The sequence below is a fragment of the Geotrypetes seraphini genome, chromosome 9 (assembly GCF_902459505.1).
Source record: "Geotrypetes seraphini chromosome 9, aGeoSer1.1, whole genome shotgun sequence".
NCBI classification, from domain to species: Eukaryota; Metazoa; Chordata; class Amphibia; order Gymnophiona; family Dermophiidae; genus Geotrypetes; species Geotrypetes seraphini.
The window spans coordinates 181,266,413-181,289,288 of NC_047092.1; the positions used below are offsets into that span (position 1 = coordinate 181,266,413).

Below are 22,876 nucleotides of genomic sequence, written 5' to 3' on the forward strand. Positions count from 1 at the left end.
AGCTCTGCCTCCTCACCCATAGTAATTTAATTATATAGCACACTAGCTGATGCCCCGGCGTTGCACGGGTATTTAATTATAGCAATAACACTGTAAATGGATTCAAATAAAGATACTTTATAGTGGTGAATGAAATTATTTTTTTACAGCTTAATAAAAAGTACAATATTCAAATTATAATGTGAAATATTTGACAAAATGAATACAATACAACTAACACAAAACTTGATTATAAACAACATTTTTAGTTTCACCTCCAGGAGCAAGAACATATAAATTGTTGGGTGAACCCACCCTTGAGCAAGCAACATAGAGTTGTGGGCCGAGAGACCCCCAGAACATATCACCCCAGGTAGTGAGGGATCTGCATACCAAGTTTCGTTCAAATCGGTCAAGCCGTTTTTGAATTACTGTGAGAATGGCAGCTTTTTACATTTTTTCCATTGACATGAATGGGTGATATCTGATTTTCTGTTTGTAGCTCCGCCCACGTGTGCAGGTGGGCCGCGAGACCCCCAGAACATATCATCCCAGGTAGTGAGGGATCTGCATACCAAGTTTCGTTCAAATCGGTCAAGCCGTTTTTGAATTACTGTGAGAATGGCAGCTTTTTACATTTTTTCCATTGACATGAATGGGTGAAATCTGATTTTCTGTTTGTAGCTCCGCCCACATGTGCAGGTGGGCCGCGAGACCCCCAGAACATATCACCCCAGGTAGTGAGGGATCTGCATACCAAGTTTCGTTCAAATCGGTCAAGCCGTTTTTGAATTACTGTGAGAATGGCAGCTTTTTACATTTTTTCCATTGACATGAATGGGTGAAATCTGATTTTCTGTTTGTAGCTCCGCCCACATGTGCAGGTGGGCCGCGAGACCCCCAGAACATATCACCCCAGGTAGTGAGGGATCTGCATACCAAGTTTCGTTCAAATCGGTCAAGCCGTTTTTGAATTACTGTGAGAATGGCAGCTTTTTACATTTTTTCCATTGACATGAATGGGTGAAATCTGATTTTCTGTTTGTAGCTCCGCCCACATGTGCAGGTGGGCCGCGAGACCCCCAGAACATATCACCCCAGGTAGTGAGGGATCTGCATACCAAGTTTCGTTCAAATCGGTCAAGCCGTTTTTGAATTACTGTGAGAATGGCAGCTTTTTACATTTTTTCCATTGACATGAATGGGTGAAATCTGATTTTCTGTTTGTAGCTCCGCCCACATGTGCAGGTGGGCCGCGAGACCCCCAGAACATATCACCCCAGGTAGTGAGGGATCTGCATACCAAGTTTCGTTCAAATCGGTCAAGCCGTTTTTGAATTACTGTGAGAATGGCAGCTTTTTACATTTTTTCCATTGACATGAATGGGTGAAATCTGATTTTCTGTTTGTAGCTCCGCCCACATGTGCAGGTGGGCCGCGAGACCCCCAGAACATATCACCCCAGGTAGTGAGGGATCTGCATACCAAGTTTCGTTCAAATCGGTCAAGCCGTTTTTGAATTACTGTGAGAATGGCAGCTTTTTACATTTTTCCATTGACATGAATGGGTGAAATCTGATTTTCTGTTTGTAGCTCCGCCCACATGTGCAGGTGGGCCGCGAGACCCCCAGAACATATCATCCCAGGTAGTGAGGGATCTGCATACCAAGTTTCGTTCAAATCGGTCAAGCCGTTTTTGAATTACTGTGAGAATGGCAGCTTTTTACATTTTTTCCATTGACATGAATGGGTGAAATCTGATTTTCTGTTTGTAGCTCCGCCCACATGTGCAGGTGGGCCGCGAGACCCCCAGAACATATCACCCCAGGTAGTGAAGGATCTGCATACCAAGTTTCGTTCAAATCGGTCAAGCCGTTTTTGCGTGATCGCGGCACATACACACATACATACCTCCGATTTTATATATATAGATTATTACATCACTAAAATTAATACTTTAGCTTAAAAATCTAATTTGAGGCAAACTGTTTTAATATTTCAGACATTGTTATAACATTTACGCCAAGCATTAGAAAATATAGCAAAAATGTTAATTTTTGCATTATAATGCTCTTTTGACCAAAATCAGAGGGCTATACCGAAATATTAAGGTCAGTTTTGAATTCAGCGACCCCCAAATCACTATAGAATGGTCAAGTTTCTGGAATTCTGTGGATTACAGGATAGGAGGCAACATGGAATCACTAGAGGTAAATCTTGTCAGACAAACGTAATTAATTTCTTTGACTGGGTGACCAGAGAATTGGATATAGGATGTGCCCTAGATGTGGTGTATTTAGATTTTAGCAAAGCCTTTGACAGTGTTCCACACAGATGTCTAATAAATAAACTGAGTGCCCTCGGGATGGGTCTCAAAATGACAGGTGGGGTAAAAACTGGTTGACAGAGGGTAGCGACAGAGGGTAGTGATCAATGAAGATTGTTCTGAAGAAAGGGATATTACCAGTGATGTGTCTCAAGGTTCTGTTCTTGGGCCTGTTCTTTTTAACATTTTTATAAATGATATTGCTGAAGGGTTGTCAGGTAAGAATTGCCTCTTTGCAGATGATACCAAAATCTGCAATAGAATAGACATGCCGTATGGTGTGAATAACATGAAGAAAGACCTGGAGAATGGTCTGAAATTTGGCAGCTAAAATTAAATGCTAAGAAATGCAAGGTCATGCATTTGGGCTGCAAAAACCTGAGAAAACAGTACAGTTTAGGGGGTGAAGAATGTGCACGACAGAAGAGTGGGACTTGGGTGTGATTGTATGTGATGATCTTAAGGTGGCCAAACAGGTTGAAGACCACATACCATTTTAGTAGCCTTCCTCTGGACTGACTCCATCCTTTTTATATCTTTTTGAAGGTGCCGTCTCCAGAATTTTACACAGTATTCTAAATGGAGGTCTCACCAGAGTATTATACAGAGGCATCAATACCTCCTTTTTCCTACTAGCCATACCTCTCCCTAAGCAACCTAGCATCCTTCTAGCTTTCACTGTCATCTTTTTAACCTGTTTGGCCACCTTAAGATCATCACATACAATCACACCAAAGTCCCGCTCTTCTGTCACGTACATAAGTTTTTCACCCCCTAAACTTAGAATACTGTGTCCAACACTGGTCTCCATACCTTAAGAAGGACAAAATTCTGTTGGAGAGGGTACAGAGGCGAGCTACGAAACTAGTCAAAGGCATGGAGAATTTAAGCTACATGGAACGCCTCGGAAAACTGGGACTGTTCACCCTCGAAAAGAGAAGACTGCGTGGGGATCTAATAGAGACTTTTGAAATATTAAAGGGATTTGATCAAATTGACCAGGAAGCAGCATTACTGACATTTTCAGATGTGACGCGGACAAGAGGTCATAGCTTAAAACTGAATGGCAGCAGGTTCAGGACAAATGTCAGGAAGTTCTGTTTCACACAAAGAGTGGTGGGCGCTTGGAAAGCTCTCCCGGAGGATGTGGTGGCAGAGGATACTGTTCTGGGTTTCAAACGCAAGTTGGATGCACACCTTCTTGCAGATCATATTGAGGGATACGGGAAAACAGGGTCTCCAAAAAGGAGCACCTAAATGGGCCTCCGCATGTGCGGATCGCCGGACTAGATGGACCTTGGTCTGATCCGGTGAAGGCGTTTCTTATGTTCTTATACCTTATTGCCTTGGGTTTTTGCAGCCCAAATGCATGACCTTGCATTTCATAGCATTAAATTTTAGCTGCCAAATTTCAGACCATTGATCACTACCCTTTGTCGCCTTCCACTCAACTAGTTCCTGACCCAGCCCGTCACTTTGGGACCCATCCCAAGGGCAATCAGTTTATTTATTAGACGTCTTTGTGGACCATTGTCAAAGACTTTGCTAAAATCTAAATACACCACATCTAATGCACATCCTCTATCCAATTCTCTGGTCACCCAGTCAAAAAAATTGATCAGATTTGTCTGACAAGACCTACCGCTAGTGAATCCATGTTGCCTCTGGTTCTATAATCCACTAGATTCCAGAAACTTGACCATTCTCTGTTTAAAAGTGTTTCCATTAATTTGCTTACCACAGAAGTCAGACTTACCAGAGCCAAAGATACTGGTTAAGAATCAGGAGCAACGTAAGGAAATTTTTCTTTATGGAGAGGGTGGTAGATGCCTGGAATGTGCTCCCGAGAGAGGTGGTGGAGAGGAAAACGGTGACGGAGTTCAAACAAATGTGGGATGAACACAGAGGATCTAGAACAGGGGTGGGCAACTCTAGTCCTCGAAGGCCAGAACCCAGTCGGGTTTTCAGGATTTCCCCAATGAATATGCTGGAAAACTGGATATTTTGGCGTCAGGCCCCTGAAAACGGTACATTTCGGCATCTCAAAGCTGTGCTTTGGGACAATGGGACAGGCTTCCTAAAAACAAGATGGTCCCGTTCAAAATGGGACGTATGGTCATGTTACCCAAGGACTGGATTGAGCAGTACTGATCTACTTATAGAGACCTAGTGCAGGCTGGTAACATGAGAATTTGAAAATTCATAAATCTTATCAGGATATATTCATTACTATAGATATTTAACCCTTTCAGCTACAATCTGAGACACTCTGCAGGGCTGAAATTTAGTTACAAGTCGGGGGCTGCAGCAAAGACCGAGAGGCCCAGATGTACCTGAGCACAATGAGTTACTATATATACTCGACTATAAACCTAGAGTTTTGGGCCATAAAAGTGGCCCAAAAATGGGAGACTCGGTTTATATTTGAGTCACCCCGTCTCCTGTCCCGGCCAGCTCTGCACCATCCCACCTCCCTCCCATCTCCAGGACCCTGGAAAAGCCTGCCTTACACACCCTATTGGTCCAGCGGTAAACCGGGGCAGGATGGGTCCTTCTACGCTCCTTCCCCATGCAGAGCCCCAAAAGAAAATGGCTACTGCTGTGAGCTCCCAGGTTGCTCTTGCCCCAGCTCACTGCTGGACCACCAGGACTCAAGGCAGGCCCGGGGGAGGCCTGCAATGGGTTGAGAAGGGGTCGGGGCACAGAGCTGGGTGGGACAGGACACAGGAGGCGGTCACATATCCCAGCTCACTGCTGGACAACCAGGGCTCCAGTCAGACCTGCAATGGATCATGTAGGGGGCAGGGGTCGCAGAGCCAACCAGGACAGTACAAGGAAGGATTGCTCACCTGGCTTACCACTGGACCACCAATACCTTTGGTTTATACTCAAGTCAACCTTGTTTCTCCTTTTATGGGAGAATAAAGGTTACCTTGGTTTATATTCAGATTGGTTTATATTTGAGTATATACGGTAAGCATGGTACTCAGTAGCTGTGAATATATCACAGGTGTTCAAAGTCCATTTTCCCATCTCTGGCAAGGTACCAAAGCAAAATTACAAAAGCAGTCTACTAGGAAAGTCAACAACCAACGATGAAGCAAAATCTGTGATACTGGAGAAGAGAGGGAAAGAAGCCATTTCCCCTTGAGACTGAGCCTTGAAAGTTGAAACACCTCCTGGGATCCTCTACCTCGGAGGGATTTTATTTTCCATAACTTCCCTTACCTTGTTGCTGTTCTGGGGGAAGGGGAGGCTCTATTTGCTGATATTCTCTTTGTTCGATTGTTTATTTAAGTCTTTATTTTTTTGTGTTAAACTAATATGCACTTAATCACTTTTGGAGAACAGAGAGCTAATATTAAAGTATCTTCATATTACACTTAATCCTCCACCTATTCAATTCTGCCTGTGTAGTATTGCATCATACCATAGTGTATGAGTTTATCTTGTTGGGCAGACTGGGTCTTTATCTGCCATCATCTACCATGTTCTCATGATCAAAAAACTAAAGTGTCCAAAAAACCTCCCAAGTCAGCACTTGGACTTCCTAATTGCCGGGATTTCCACGTGCCAATAATCAAAACCCTTTTCCTGGATGTCTAGCGAGACGTTTCTCCTGCAGTGCGGCCAGAGCTCCGGAGAGTGTGTTGGGAATCACGTTATGGGCGGGCTTGACGTGGACGTCTTGCAGCGACAATCAAACCTTGTCCAAGACGTCCTGGATGGAACTTAAACGTGTGGAGTTAGACCTGTTTTACACGCGTCTAAGTGCCACAACCTACCAGAAGACCACTCCCCCACTACTCACTAACCCCCCCTCCCCCCTACACACACACCATAAAGATCTGAATGCCAGATACTTGTCACTTGGAACAGCAGCACCTGCCATGGAAAACCCAACTAAAACAGCACACAGGTATCTTCAGTAGCCCGGTGGGTGGGTTAGTGAGCCATAGAGAGCGGGACTTAGACCCATAAGCCACTCTAAACACTAAAGATAGAAGTGACTTTTTTCCGATCTGATGTGACCTCTAAACTTAGCCAAGTGCTGACTCCACCCTCAAAATAACCATCTTTGAGTTCAGCAACCTGCGGTGACATCCAGCGTCAGTAACCAGTTAAGTGACATTGAATCTCAGCAGATAGCCCCAAACAAGCGACTGTATAATTTTTAAAATAAAAAAAAATAAAACATCCAGGACCTATTTCTGACTTCAAATTAACCTTTTTTTAATTCTCAGTGTAATTCTCAGTGCGTTCGACCTAGTAGACCACAAAATCATGCTACTATGCCTTGATGCAATAGGAATCTCAGGAAAGGTAATGAAATGGTTCCAAGAATTCCTAACAAATAGATTCTACCGAGTAACCAGCAACGGAAACTACTCCAACCCATGGAAAAACCCGTCAAGGGTGCCCCAAGACTCCCCTCTATCTTCCACATTATTCAACATCTACCTCGCATCCCTAGGTCACCTACTACAAAAATTAAACTTAAAACACTATATATACACAGACGATATATCCATCCTAATCCCCTTAAATGACATCACAAATGAAACTACAGATAACCTCTCGCACACAATGACAGAAATTGAAAAATGGACCACCAGCTTCAAACTAAAACTAAACGCAGAGAAAACAAAAGTCTTTTTGGCATGCCCCAACAACAAAATAATGAAAACATCGTTAAAAATAAACGGCCATGAATATCCAATCGCCAAAACCATAAAAATACTGGGCATCACTCTAGATACTCACTTAACCATGGCTGACCACACAAACCTACGCTGTGGAAGCTAAGGACTATTAAAAAATACTTTGACACAACATCCTTCAGATTACTGGTGCAGTCGCTGATCCTATCTACCCTAGATTACTGCAACATCGCCTACCTGGGTATCCCCAAAAAAACAGTACAAAAATTAAGATTAGTGCAAAACACTGTAGTTCGCTTGATCTTCGGACTGAGAAAAAAAGACCACATTAGCCCCTATTACAAGAAGTTACACTGGCTACCAATGGAGGCGCGAATACTGTTCAAATTTGCATGTATCTGTTACAAACAAGTCTGGGGCCTAGCACCTTCCTACCTGCAAACACGCTTCACTCTACACAACTCCACACGTACAACCAGAAACAAAAACATCTTTGCATACCCAAAGAGCACAGGCTGCAAATACAAATCCTTCCTAGACAGAACCTTCATGTTCCAAGCAAACAGACAGCAATCCTGGCTGGGAAACCACATAAATAAAGCCAGACAGACCTAAAACACATTCCGAAAATCGATTAAAACCGTTCTATTTGACAAATTCCTTGCTTAATCAGATGACATAGAAACATAGAAGATGACGGCAGAAAAGGGCCACAGCCCATCAAGTCTGCCCACTCCAACAACCCTACCCCCTTGAATTTACCCCCCTAGAGATCCCACATGTGTATCCCATTTCCTTTTAAAATCCTTCACGCTGCTGGCCTGAATCACCTGAGGTGGAAGTTCATTCCAAAGATCGACCACCCTTTCGGTGAAGAAGAACTTCCTGGTGACCTCTCTCAGGTATTCTTTTCCCCTTATAACCCCAATGTATTATGTAACATCTTTCTTCTCTCATATATTCATGCTTCTCCAATTTACTATGTAACATCCTTCTTCTTGCATTTTGTAATTCGCTAATTGTCCAGCCTTCTTTCTATGTGAACCGCCTAGAAGTCAGTTTGACTATGGCGGTATAGAAAAATAAAGTTATTATTATTATTATTAATTTCTTTTGCTCCTCAGGAGATATTTGGCTACAGAATCCAGGGATGTCGGAGAGCCCTGTGCATCGCCGGTTCCATCTTGTCTCTTGGGTTTCTTCTGCTTCTCTTCTACTGGAAACCAGAGTGGGACGTGTGGGCGAACTGCGTCCCCTGCTCTTTGGAAAAAGCGGATACTGTACTGCTCAGAACCACCGTGAGTACCTGGGGTTTGGAGTGTTCACATACTCGGTGTTATTTAGAAAGAATTCTAATATTCTTGATTGGGTCATACATGATGCCAATTCTTAGGAATGGGTTGTTATTTGCAACGACACAGGAAGGGTAATGGCATTTGATAGACTGACACGCTGAGGTATTAGAACATAAGAATAGCCTTACTGGATCCATCTAGTCCTGTATGTCATCTTCACGGAGCCAATCCAGGTTCCAAGTAACTGGCCAAAACCCAAGGAGTAGCAACATTCCAGCATCTCAAAGAATAGCAAGATTCCGGAACTCCAATGAGAGCTGAGATTGTGATGTCATAATGCCTCATCAGTCAGGTTACAATGGCTTGATTGTCCTATACTTGGCTTATGCAAGAACATAAGAATAGCCTTACAGGGTCAGACCAATGGTCCAACTAGCCCAGTATCCCGTCTTCACGGAGGCCAATCCAAGTCACAAGTACCTGGCAAAATCCCAAAGAGTAGCAGCATTTCAGAATCTCAAGAGCAGCAAAATTCCATGCGGAATCCCCAAAGAGTAGCAACATTCCATGCCACCGATCCAGGACAAGCAGTGGCATCTCCCATGTCTGTCTCAACAGCAGTTTATGGACTTTTCCTCCAGGAACTTGTCCAAACCTTTTTTTTTTTAACTAGCTATATTAACCACCCTTACCACATCCTTTGGCAATGCGTTCCAGAGCGTAACTATTCTCTGAGTGAAAAAATATATATTTCCTTCTATCGGTTTTAAAAGTATTTCCCTGGAACTTCATCGAGTGCCCCCTAGCCTTTGTAAATCTTGATGCGGTAAAAAAAAAAAATCGATCCACCTGTACCCGTTCTACACCACTCAGGATTTTGCAGACTTCAATCATATTTCCCCCCTCAGCCGTCTCTTTTCCAACCTCTATAATTTCTCCTCATACGAGAGGAGTTCCAAGCCCCTTTATCATCAATGCAGTTCACGTTATATGCAGGTACTTTCTGTGACCCTAGTGGGCTCCCAATATAAGTCTTTGTACTTTGGTTAATGGAGGTTTTAAGTGACTTGCCCAGAGTCACAAGGGACCACAGTGGGACTTGAACCCAGTTCCCTGGGTTCTCAGTTCACTGCATTAACCATTAAGCGGCAACTCCAAACGCTTGTGGCTGCCAAATGAAATTAAGCAGAAGAATCACAGCATTTCATAGTCTGTTAATTGCCAATAATATTGCAGCACATACTATTAACCCCCGCGAGACCACTGCTAGATCTTGTGGCCACCATTTTAAGACCAGAGCCAGAATGGGCTTCACTCCTGCCCGGATGACCCTCCCTTCAAGATCATCAGTGGCCATCAACTAGGCCCGGGGAAAGGGGGACGATGAGAAGTATAGATTTTTTTTTGTATTTTTCAAACATAATCGGAATTATCAATGTTACTGAAAGAAGCAGATGTGGACAGCTGCTAGGCTTAGACATATTGATGACTGGTGGTAATTAGATCCCTTTTTGAGCATGAATTATAATTATACCCTGTTTCCCTGAAAATAAGACCTATCCCGAAAATAAGTCCTAGCGCAATTTTTAAAGATGCTCCTAATATAAGCCCTACTTCAAAAATAAGCTCTAGTTAATATCGACCCCCCCCAAAGCCCCCCCCACGAATGTCCCCAACACCCCCTGACTCCATCCCTGACGCTAGTGCTGTCTGATTTGCCGAAAAAATTGGACTTATCGATTCAGCAACCCTCACCCCTGCTGCTTTATGAGGCCTCGGAACGGAGGTATGTCGCTCTCACAGTGGGAGGGTCAGTGGGGTTCTGCTGCACAGGGGGGGAGGGATAGAAAGATGCTGCACAAGGGGCTGGATGAGAAGCGTGGAAAGGAAAAAGGAAGAATTGGGGTGGAGGAGAGGAAGGGAGAGATGATTGTTGTATATGAAAAATATAAGACATCCCCTGAAAATAAGACAGTGTAAGCCCTAATACATTTTTTGGATCCAGAATTAATATAAGACACTGTCTTATTTTGGGGGAAAACACGGTATCACAAGCACCTCTTAAAACTTAAAAAACATGCATGTTGCTTGCCTATTTGCTGATTTATTATTTTATTTCTGTAGGATGAATTTAAACAGTGCTGGAAGAGGAAGGTAAAATGGATCTATCTGTCTAAACTGAAGGATTCATTGATTGACAAACCCAACCATCCGATCATTGCCGATGAAAACTCGACTATTAACAGAGCAATTATGAGGCCGGAACTGAAAGTAAGTTTATTGCACTGGTGCACCAAGTTCTTTGCAAAGTAGAAATTAGGTAAAACACAGGAAGATCTGTTTGTTTTTAAACGAAGGGTCCATGTCAGCCTAGGATCTTATATGGATGGGATGGGACTCTCTATGTGGTAAGCAAAAAACAAAAGGAATTGACCCCGAAATATCCACAAAGAAGAAAATCCAGAGAAAACCAAAAAAACTCTGGAGTGATGATGTTCCTAAATGGACTTTATTTGAAAGTGTCAAAGTTCCAAAGGACCCTGTATCCCTAGCGGACTAGGTCCTTTAAGGCTCTAATGTGGATGATTTATTTTTATGTGGATGATTTCAGTGTACCTTTGGAACTTTGACACTTTCTGTGTGGTTACAATCAAAATGGGTTTACATATTTTAACAGATATTTAATTTGTACCTGGCCAATGAAGGGATAAGTGACTTGCCTAGAGTTGCATTGGGAATTGACATAGTAACATAGTAACATAGTAGATGACGGCAGATAAAGACCCGAATGGTCCATCCAGTCTGCCCAACCTGATTCAATATAAAAAATTTTTTTTTTTTTCTTCTTAGCTATTTCTGGGCGAGAATCCAAAGCTTTACCCGGTTCATAATTGAGTTCATAAAATTTTTATTGAACAAAAAAAAGGAATATATCCAATGCGAATAGAGGTGATCTATATATACACATCACAACCATACAAGTTGAGCATTGAACAATGAACTCACAACCTGAAGCACTTGCTTTAACCACTAGGCCACTCCTCCGCTATATGGAGGTATGTAATTACTCATATAACTACAATTTGCTTTCCTGGTACAGATCAGCCAGGCTGGCAGAACAGGTTCAGTATATCCTACATTTTCTCTCCGTAACCACTCTTCCCCTCCCCTACCTCTTCATTTACATGTGAAATATTTCTTAATATTGTTTTTCAAGAACTTTGATAACCTAACGAAATTAGTTAAGTTTCTTCTTCCAATTTTTCCCAAATACATGGAGGGACAGTAAAGGTTGAATAAAGGACACTGTGGAATTCCTGCTGCCTCTATCACTCCGTTTCTGGCTGCGATTTCCTGGCAGCGATTCGCCAAATAAAAAAAAATATATTTTTAAAAAAGTGCTGAAACTCGGCAGTCACAACTGCGCCTCTCAATCTTTAGTCTGTTTGTGGATGGGTGTTGAACCCGGTGTAGAAGGATTGAGCTTAGAGCTTACAAAGCAAATTTGCATCCTTAAAGGAATTCAGTAGAACATTTCATGGCAGCCTGCAGGGGAATCCTTCCTCGAAAGCACTTTCAACTTGAAAAGTTGGAAATGGCAAATAATGAAACTTGTATGGATTTATCGTGGTCTACCTTAAGGTTGAAAACCATAGCAGAGGTTTAGCCAGTCTCATTTCGTAGTTCTCATGGGCAAACTTGCACATGGTGACAGTCTAAATTACAACTACAGGAAAAACCAGACACACCACATGTCAATATATATATAGTCAATTACCGGTAATCCATTATCCAAATATTTTTTTTCTCTCCCTTAGACAATCTTCAGTTCATTTTCCTCAGATTACTTTCTGTGCTTTCTTGTACACACACTGGCATAGTAAAGGGGGTGAGTGGGTGGGTGCGGTCTGTCCCGGGCTCCCTCCTTCCCTTCCCTCATACCTCTTTAATTTTTCCTATGTGAGCGGCACTATGAACTTGCTGCCCGCTTTGGTGTCGCCTCTCTCTGGCGTCACTTCCAGGCCCCGCACCTAGAAAGTGACGTCAGAGGGAAAGCTGACACAGCCGACTCAGCGTGCAGCATGTTCGTGCTGTTACTCTCGCCTGAAAAATTAAAAAGGTACGGGGGAAGGGAGGGCGGGGGGTAGAAGAGGGTGGGGGAGGGGCGCCTCTTACCCTCGCTTGTAGATCTGATGGAGTCATGACTTTGCTCCTTGCAGGTTACCCCATGCATTCTAAGCATAATGCAATTACCTCCCTTCTGTTGGGGCTACATCTGCACACAGGGACAGATTTCAAATGTTTGCTTCTTTTTGCAGGTGAGATACATCCGGGTGCAGAAAATCAAATACGTTTGGCTGAGCTCAGAAACAAAGTTCCAAAAGGTTGGGTGAGTTTAAACTGTTGGGTCAAAATTCGCTAGCAAAAGAAATGTATTTTCCGGGACAAGATGGCTGCCTGCTCCTGGAAGCCCTTATTTGCTCTATGGGCCTGAGAAGTGGAAATTTGGATGCTCATCACAAGATGTGATATTCCTAGGGAGTTTGGCAAGAAAACCCACCAAAGTCTAAAGGGCAAGGGTTGATCCCACAGTGCTACAGCAGAGCAGAGGTGGCAAATGGGCAACAACTTGACTTGTCAGTTTGGGGGAGTCAGTGGCTAAATTGTCAACAAGTACAGAGCAGTGGAAGTCCAGAAAAGCTTGAAGGACTGATAAAAAAATGTGTTGATCTCGTGCAGTATTCCTCAGATTCGTGACTGGGTCTCTCCCACCACTGGTCAAATTGAAGGACATTTGGAAAGCCACCATCCGTCCAGCACCTGTCCCCTCTGACTTGCTAGAATTTGGTTCTAGGCTCACATCTTTTGAAGCGGCTGATGCAGAAAGCGGCTGCAAGAAAATTATTGGCTGAGTAATGAAAAAATGGGTTAGGTGGGGGGGGGGGGGGAACCATTTAGTCAGTCGGTAGTTACAGAGTTAGCCGTGATTTTCAGTCCATTAAATGGGTAAAGTTAGGGGGAACAAAATAAGAAGCTATCCTTAGTGGAAGAGTGACTGAGGTTGTGAGTTCAATTCCCACTTCATCTCCTTATGACTAGGCAAGTCACTTGCCACGTCATTGCCCCAGGTACAAAATAAGTACCTGCCTAAAATAGGTAAACCGCTTTGATTGTAACCCCACAGAAAAGCAGCTTATCAAGTCCTTTACAATCAAGCTATTGTGACATCATTGATGAGGTTGACGCTTATTGGTAGAATGAGACATTATGACATCACAATCTGAGCTCTGGTTACCCGAGACTGAAACTCGTCACACTAAGGGGGAAGTTAGCATCATAGGTCACCAGGAGTGGAGGCGTGGCCTAGAGGTTAGAGCAGTTACCTCCGCACCCTGAGGTTGTGAGTTCGATTCCCACCGCAGCTCCTTGTGACTCTGGGCACTGGACACTTCGTTGCCCCAGGTACAAAATAAGTACCTGCCTAAAATAGGTAAACCGCTTTGATTGTAACCCCACAGAAAAGCAGCTTATCAAGTCCTTTTACAATCAAGCTATTGTGACATCATTGATGAGGTTGACGCTTATTGGTAGAATGAGGCATTATGACATCACAATCTGAGCTCTGGTTACCTGAGACTGGCGGGGGAAGCGACAAACTTCAAATCGTTCTTCAGATATGTGAAGGGGAAGCAACCTGCAAGGGAGGAAGTGGGGCCTTTGGATGATGGAGACAAAAAGGGAGTGATAAAGGAGGAAAAAGAGATAGCTGACAGGTTAAATAAGTTCTTCACATCAGTCTTCATGAGGGAGGACACATCCAATATTCCAGAACCGGAGGACATCGTAAATGGGGATCGGGATGAAAAGCTGGCCCAACTAGAGGTAAGCCGAGAGGATGTCCTCAAGCAGATAGACAGACTAAAGAGTGACAAATCGCCAGGTCCGGACGGCATTCACCCAAGGGTACTCAAGGAACTAAAGAACGAAATAGCAGAGCCACTTCACCAAATATGTAACCTGTCCTTAAAAACTGGAGAGATCCCGGAGGACTGGAAAATTGCAAATGTCACACCCATCTTCAAGAAGGGTTCAAGGGGGGACCCGGGAAACTACAGGCCGGTGAGCTTGACCTCGGTCCCGGGAAAGATGATGGAAGTGCTGATTAAGGACAGCATCTGTGAACACATAGAAAACAATGGACAGCTAAATCCGAGTCAGCACGGCTTCTGCAAGGGTAGGTCATGCCTCACAAACTTATTGTACTTCTTTGAGGGGGTAAACAGCCAGGTGGATAAAGGGGAATCCATCAACATCATTTACCTTGACTTTCAAAAAGCCTTCGACAAGGTACCACACGAAAGGCTGCTTAAAAAGCTGTGGAAACATGGAGTGCAAGGGGAGGTCCACCGATGGATCAAAAACTGGCTGGCAGACAGGAAACAGAGGGTTGGAGTGAAGGGCTATTACTCAGACTGGCATTGGGTCACGAGCGGAGTTCCGCAGGGGTCGGTGCTGGGACCGCTCCTGTTCAATGTATTTATTGATGACCTGGAGGCGGGAACAAATTGCGAAGTTATTAAATTTGCGGATGACACCAAACTCTACCGCAGGGAAGAAACCATGGAAGACTGCGAAGATCTGCAAAGGGACCTAACGACACTAGAAGAATGGGCCAAAAAGTGGCAAATGAGCTTTAACGTAGGGAAATGCAAGGTCATGCATGTAGGGAAAAAGAACCCGATGTTCAGCTACAAAATGGGGGGATCACTGCTAGGGGTAAGTAACCTTGAAAGAGACCTGGGAGTGATGGTGGACACAACCTTGAAGGCGTCGGCGCAGTGCGCCACAGCCTCAAGAAAAGCAAACAAAACGTTGGGTATCATTAAGAAGGGTATCACGACCAGGACGAAGGAGGTCATCCTGCCACTGTATCGTGCAATGGTGCGACCTCATCTGGAGTACTGTGTCCAGTCCTGGTCGCCGTACCTCAAGAAGGACATGGCGGTACTTGAGGGAGTCCAGAGAAGAGCAACTAAACTGATAAAGGGTATGAAAAACCTCCCATATACTGACAGACTGAAAAAGCTGGGACTGTTCTCCCTGGAAAAGCGGAGACTTAGAGGAGACATGATAGAAACCTTCAAGATCCTGAAGGGTATAGAAAAAGTAGACAGGGACAGATTTTTCAGATTATGGGGAACCACAAGTACAAGGGGGCACTCGGAGAAATTAAAAGGGGACAGGTTTAAAACAAATGCCAGAAAGTTCTTTTTCACCCAGAGGGTGGTGGACACATGGAACGCGCTTCCGGAGGCTGTGATAGGCCGGAGCACGTTACAAGGCTTCAAAGAAGGTTTGGATAGGTTCCTGGAGGATAAAGGAATTGAGGGGTACAGATAGGAGTAGCGGTAGGTTAAGGGATAGTCTGAGACCACTGCTCAGGCAATGGGCCTGATGGGCCGCCGTGGGAGCGGACCGCTGGGCGAGATGGACCTCTGGTCTGCCTCAGCGGAGGCAATTTCTTATGTTCTTATGTTCTTATGAGACTGAAACTCGTCACAGTAAGGGGGAAGTTAGCATCATAGGTCACCAGGAGTGGAGGTGTGGCCTAGTGGTTAGAGCAGTTACCTCCGCACCCTGAGGTTGTGAGTTCGATTCCCACCGCAGCTCCTTGTGACTCTGGGCACTGGACACTTCATTGCCCCAGGTACAAAATAAGTACCTGCCTAAAATAGTTAAACCGCTTTGATTGTAACCACACAGAAAAGCAGTATATCAAGTCCTTTACCCTTTACTTTATCTGGGTACTGGTTTGATTATTGTTGGTACCTAGCTGCCAGTCCCCAAATATTTAGCAATGGTATTCAGGCACTGCCCAGCACTGAATGGTCAGCTATATAATTTCCACAGCAGCCAGTTTAAAAGAAATGCTAAATTTCACCCAGAAAACAAAACAGAAAATGAATCACATTCCCCAAACCAGAGGTCCCCAAAGTCCCTCCTTGAGGGCCGAATCCAGTCGGGTTTTCAGGATTTCCCCAATGAATATGCATGAGATCTATGTGCATGCACTGCTTTCAATGCATATTCATTGGGAAAATCCTGAAAACCCGACTGGATTAGGGACTTTGGAGACCCCTGCCCCAAACTATAAATAAATGGTTTTTCTTTCCTTGTTTTAGAGTACTGGAAGACAGTAATTCTTGTTCAGACATATACTCCAAATTTGGATCCGGCCTGACTCGTGAAGAGGAAGACATAAGGTACAAACCTTTTTATCTGGGTCGCATGCTTTGCACCGCCCTCATTATATGCAAATATATCTCATGCAGTCATCTAATTATCCCGAAAACCCCAGTCTTGGTGTGTCCCAAAGACAAATTGGGAACCATTGCTTTAGGTGGCTGCCAGGGATGGTTTAGCTATGCTAAGAATAACCCGTGAAAGGATGCACAGCATGAAAGTAATCTTCTTCAAGAGCTTTTCGGCAAAGGAACCCTTAGCAGGAAAACTAAAGTCAGAACAAAATAAAGAGCTTATTTAATGGTGACATATCCCACATTCCAAAGTGCTCCACACTTTCTCCATGGGGTAATCCTCGTCTGATTACTACCTAATTAACCTCCTTTGTTCTGCCATGGCCAGGGGTGCTAAATACTCCAACGCTACGCTGACGCTCATGGGAATTCTATGAGTGTCGGAGCAGCATTTAATGCTTTGGGCTGCGGTAAAAACCTCTACTGCAGTTTAGTAAAAGGACGGCAGATAAAGACCCGAATGGTCCATCCAGTCTGCCCAACCCTACCCTCTCTTTAAATTCCTGGTTTAATTTAAAATTTCCTTCTTCTTAGCTATTTCTGGGCAAGAATCCAAAGCTCTGCCTGGTACTGTCTTAGGTTCCAACTATTGAGGTCTCCGTCAAAGCCCACTCCAGCCCATCTACACCCTCCCAGCCATCGAAGCCCTCCCCAGCCCATCCTCCCCCAAACGGCCATATACGGACACAGACCGTGCAAGTCTGCCCAGTACTGGCCTTAGTTCTTCAATATTTACCATTATTTTCTGATTTTAGATCCTCTGTGTTCATCCCACGCTTTTTTGAACTCCGTCACTGTTTTTACCACCTCTCTCGGGAGCGCATTCCAGGCATCCACCACCCTCTCCGTAAAGTAGAATTTCCTAACATTGCCCCTGAATCTACCACCCCTCAACCTCAAATTATGTCCTCTGGTTTTACCATTTTCCTTTCTCTGGAATAGATTTTGTTCTACGTGTATGACAATCTGGTTAAAAAAAAAAAAAAAGGAGGTCTGGCTACATAGCAACCAACCCTGTAGATGCTGGGATTAAGACCTCCACTAAGTTGAAGATAAGACTGGAGAAAATAACTTTGGAAGAGGTATGGGAGGCTGTTACGGTTATGGAGGAAAAATTGACTGAATGTTTAGATAGGATTTTCCAACTCCCAGAGGTGGTACATTTCTCCCTCGTCATTCGCGGGGGATACGGGCAGAGCCGGACCTCGAATGCTCTGACCAACCTCCATCTCCATGCCGCCTTCCCGGCCTTACCTGGTGGTCTAGAGAGCAGTGGTTCCCAACCCTGTCCTGGAGGACCACCAGGCCAATCGGGTTTTCAGGCTAGCCCTAATGAATATGCATGGAGCAGATTTGCATGCTTGTCACTTCCACTATATGCAAATTTCTCTCATGCATATTCATTAGGGCTAGCCTGAAAACCCGATTGGCCTGGTGGTCCTCCAGGACAGGATTGGGAACCACTGGTCTAGAGGGTTTTCGGGGCAGGAGCGATCTTCCTACGCTCCTGCCCCGTGCAGATCGCCATCAGGAAATGGCTGTAGGGAGTTCCCGACGTAGTCTCGAGAGACTACGGGAACTCCCAGCAGCCATTTCCTCATGGCCATTTACATTTTTAGCCATTTGCTCTTCCGCCTGTGCCTTCGCCAAACGTATCTCTCTCTTGACTTCTTTCAGTTTCACCCTGTAGTCCTTTCTGCTCTCCTCTTCTTGGTTTTTTTTTATATTTCATGAACGCCAACTCTTTCGCCTTTATTTTCTCAGCCACTAGGTTGGAGAACCATATCGGCTTCCTTTTTCTCTTGTTTTTATTGATTTTCTTCACATAAAGGTCCGTAGCCATTTTTATCGCTCCTTTCAGCTTAGACCACTGTCTTTCCACTTCTCTTATGTCCTCCCATCCTAACAGCTCTTTCTTCAGGTACTCTCCCATTGCATTAAAGTCTGTACGTTTGAAGTCTAGGACTTTAAGTAAGTCATTTCCCAATTAGCGCTTGGCCATTAGAGTGTGAGTCCACAGTACCATGTATTTACTAGGCATTAAAGAGCAAATTGTATAAGAAGCGCCCAAATGTTAGGCGCCGAAATAGGCACCGTTCAGCACGATTCAAGTAAAATTGGGCGCTCTTTAATGAATCACACTGAGGGGCACCTATTTTGGAGGCGCCCAGGAAATAGGCCAGCTCTAGGCACAACTAAAAGTTACTCGCCAATGTTTTCTACATCGCTTAGATATAAGCGATTCATAAGTTTTTTTAAATAAATAAATAAAATTAAGAACTTGTTAAGGTGGTTCTCAGGCGTGGTAACTTTCCGCACGAATCCTAACTGTTAAATGATCCCTCTACAGGAGAGTAATATGTGGATCTAATGCCATCGAGGTAGAAGTTACGCCCATCTGGAAGATACTTTTTAAAGAGGTACTTCATTTTTTTTGTAATTCCTCCTCCCCCCCTTTTTTTTACAAAACCATAGCGCGGATTTTAGCGCCAGCCACGGCGGTAACAGCTTCGACGCTCATAGAATTCTAATGAGCGTTGGAGCTGTTACCGCTGGCGCTGGCGCTAAAAACCGCGCTGCAGTTTTGTAAAAGGGGGGAGGGGTTGTTAATCTTTTACATTATTGCGGTGATCATTAGATCCTTGATATACAGTAAACCCCCCGTGAATTCGCTGTTCATGAATCGCAGACTCAGTAATTTGCGGTATTTTCCGACCGCCACTTCCTTACACTAAAGTCACGGTTACACCAATCAGGCGCTGCTTTGACACTCTATCTGGCGTGTCAAAGCAGCTCCTGATTGGTGTAGCCTGACTTTAGTAACAGGAAGAGGCGGTCGGAGCAGACCGCGAGTGATTTTCTGCGCCCGTCGGCGCCCCAGCTGCCCTCTCCTGCCTCTTGACAGGCGAAAAACCGTATTCACGGTTTTTTGAAATTCGCAAACCCCTGCGAATTTCGGGGGAGTGCTGCACCTCCTTTCTCCGATACAATTAAAGTAGTTTTTATATTATGGGCCCCTTGTACAAAGTAGTGATTCTGCCTCAGCAAATGCGCTGAAGCCCATTCAGTGCCTATTGACTTTAGTGCATTTGCCGTGGGAGAATCACTGCTGCGGCTTTGGAAAAGGGGCCCTATATGCAGGTACTTTGGACAGAAAAAAAAATTTATGTACCTGGAGTAATGAATTGTGCCATACTTTTGAGCATACTATATTTGAATAAAAAGAGGTACCTACCTAGGGCTACTGTACGTCTGGATTTCCCCGGACGGCTTTTCAAAACCCAGCACTTTGTCCAGGTTTTGAAAAAAACCTTCCAACAAATCGCCGTCGGGCAGGAGGGCACCCGCACATGTGCTGATGCCTCCTGCCCAACAAGAGCAGGCAGCTGGGGGAGTGAGGCTAGGACAGGGTGGGATTGGGGGTGGGACTGGGGCCTAATGGGGCAGGGATGGGTAGAACTGGACAGGCCTGGGGGGCGGGCCTGGGGGGAGGGTCGGGATTTTCCGTTTGGACAATCTGGTAACTCTATACCTACCTGCAGGCACCTAGGCTCTGATTCCACAAATAGCGCCGTTATGGGCCGGCGCCTCCAAAAACAGCTACTGGTCATGCATGAATCACACCACAGTGCCGTTTGTAGAATCGCAGCCACCATCGAACGTAGCGACAGAAATGTAGGCCAGGGTTTGGAAGGCCTACGTTTCCGGCGCCTTTGTTTGACCTGAATCGCATCTACGTAGGCGACTGAGGGCACCTAAGGCCATTTCCTGTATTAACCACGCCTACTTTGACCTTGGGTGCCCTTAGGCGCTTCTGTTAACGTGATCATGAGCTGATGAGCACCTACATTTTTTTTTTAAAAAACTACTTTCTAATTGTTTTTTTAACAATGCGGCCAATCACCACACCAATTAAAAGCAATTAAACCAATTAAGTTAGTATAGTGAATACTGTCCTAAATCTATACCATGCCATGTAATATCTTCTACAAATGCCACAAGTTCTTCTAAGCTTCTAAGCGACTGAGGGCACCTAAGGCCATTTCCTGTATTAACCACACCTACTTTGACCTTGGGTGCCCTTAGGCGCTTCTGTTAACGTGATCATGAGCTGATGAGCACCTACATTTTTTTTTTAAAAAACTACTTTCTAATTGTTTTTTTAACAATGCGGCCAATCACCACACCAATTAAAAGCAATTAAACCAATTAAGTTAGTATAGTGAATACTGTCCTAAATCTATACCATGCCATGTAATATCTTCTACAAATGCCACAAGTTCTTCTAAGCTTCTAAGCGACTGAGGGCACCTAAGGCCATTTCCTGTATTAACCACGCCTACTTTGACCTTGGGTGCCCTTAGGCGCTTCTGTTAACGTGATCATGAGCTGATGAGCACCTACATTTTTTTAAAAAAAAACTACTTTCTAATTGTTTTTTTAACAATGCGGCCAATCACCACACCAATTAAAAGCAATTAAACCAATTAAGTTAGTATAGTGAATACTGTCCTAAATCTATACCATGCCATGTAATATCTTCTACAAATGCCACAAGTTCTTCTAAGCTTCTAAGCGACTGAGGGCACCTAAGGCCATTTCCTGTATTAACCACACCTACTTTGACCTTGGGTGCCCTTAGGCGCTTCTGTTAACGTGATCATGAGCTGATGAGCACCTACATTTTTTTAAAAAAAAACTACTTTCTAATTGTTTTTTTAACAATGCGGCCAATCACCACACCAATTAAAAGCAATTAAACCAATTAAGTTAGTATAGTGAATACTGTCCTAAATCTATACCATGCCATGTAATATCTTCTACAAATGCCACAAGTTCTTCTAAGCCAGGGGTGCCCACACTTTTTGGGCTTGCGAGCTACTTTTAAAATGACCAAGTCAAAATGATCTACCAACAATAAAATTTTAAAAAAACACAACGCACACTGTACGCATAGAAAATGTTAATTACCATTCCTATTCCAGGGTTTTACAAAAAGGTCAAAGCAGATGACTCTATGCACTATCACCTCAGTAACAACCATACAAAAATAGACAAATATACCCCCCTCCCTTTTTACTAAACCACAATAGCAGTTTTTAGAGCGCAGGGAGCTGCGCTGAATGCCCAGCGCTGCTCTCGACGCTCATAGGCTCCCTGCGCTAAAAAACTCTATTGCGGTTTAGTAAAAGGGGACCTTAGTGTAAAATATAGATAGCAGATATAAATTGAGACACATTTCGATCACTAAATTGAAAATAAAATCATTTTTCCTACCTTGTCTGGTGATTTCATGAGTCTCTGGTTGCACTTTCTTCTTCTGACTGTGCATCCAGTCTTTCTTCCCTTCTTTCAGCCTGTATGCTTCCTCTCCTCCACACCTCATTCCCTCCCCCAACTTTTCCTTCCTCTCCCCTGCCCTTTCTTTCTCTCTGCCTCCCTTTCCTTTTTTTCTGTTTCTCTTCTTTCCTTCTGTCTCCCTGCCTGCCCTTTTTCTTTCTTTCTTTCTCCCTGCCCTCCCCCAAGACACTGCCACTGCCATCGGGGACCCAAACTGCCATCGGGGACCAGGACCCAAACCGCCACCAATAACAGGCCCGAAAGCCGACGCCGCCCCAACCTCTCCCTGCTTCGGCCGACCAGCATCGCGAGGAACTGTTGGGGGAAATGCTGCCGGGTCCTGCCTTCGCGGAAACAGAAAGTAGGCAGGACCCGGCAGCAAGAAGAGGAAATGCTTCATTTACTTATCTCCCGCCTTAGCCCGTAGCGAACGCTTGCTTCAGGGCTCTCAACATGTGCGTGCCGGCTTCCCTTCTCTCCCCCCTCCCCCTGGACATAACTTCCGGTTTCGGAGGGAAGAGAAGGTAAGCCGGAACGCACACGTTAGAGCCACGGAGCATAAGTTCGCTACGGGCTGAAATCTCCAAGCCGGTTTTTGGGGTATTTTTTTAAAATGTTCAGCAGCGGCAGATGACAGCTGGGTGGACCACCCAGCTAAAAGGCCCTAGGGAGAATACTGGAGAGGAAGGCTGATCGGCCCGTAGATCAGGACGGCAACACGAGTGCGATCGACTCGAGTTGCCTTCCTGAGCTACTGGTCGATCGCGATCGACGCGTTGGGCACCCCTGTTCTAAGCTATGTCTGCCAAAAATGTCCTTCTACACTGTGAATGTACCTTTGTAACAGTTAATTAATTAATTAATACTGCCACCTAACTTACAGCTGAGTTTTGATAATTTGGGCCCTGGAGTCCTTTTAATAAACGGTGGTAAAATCTGGTCTGAGTTCTTTTCCCA

General features: G+C 44.5%; 1 protein-coding gene across 17 annotated transcripts in view; it reads left to right on the plus strand.

Moving 5' to 3' along the window:
- Nucleotides 1-22,876, plus strand: part of LOC117366928 (probable cation-transporting ATPase 13A4) — a 111,921-nt gene that overhangs the window by 11,533 nt on the left and 77,512 nt on the right. For all 17 annotated transcript variants that reach the window (XR_004540661.1, XR_004540662.1, XR_004540660.1 and 14 more), the window contains exons 3-7: nt 8,091-8,264; nt 10,386-10,532; nt 12,581-12,651; nt 16,445-16,525; nt 18,930-18,999. Coding sequence is in view for 14 of the 17 variants with exons in the window: in XM_033958975.1 (XP_033814866.1) it covers nt 8,091-8,264; nt 10,386-10,532; nt 12,581-12,651; nt 16,445-16,525; nt 18,930-18,999 (543 nt within the window). In the remaining 3 variants the exon portion in view is untranslated. The remainder of the gene's footprint in view (nt 1-8,090; nt 8,265-10,385; nt 10,533-12,580; nt 12,652-16,444; nt 16,526-18,929; nt 19,000-22,876) is intronic.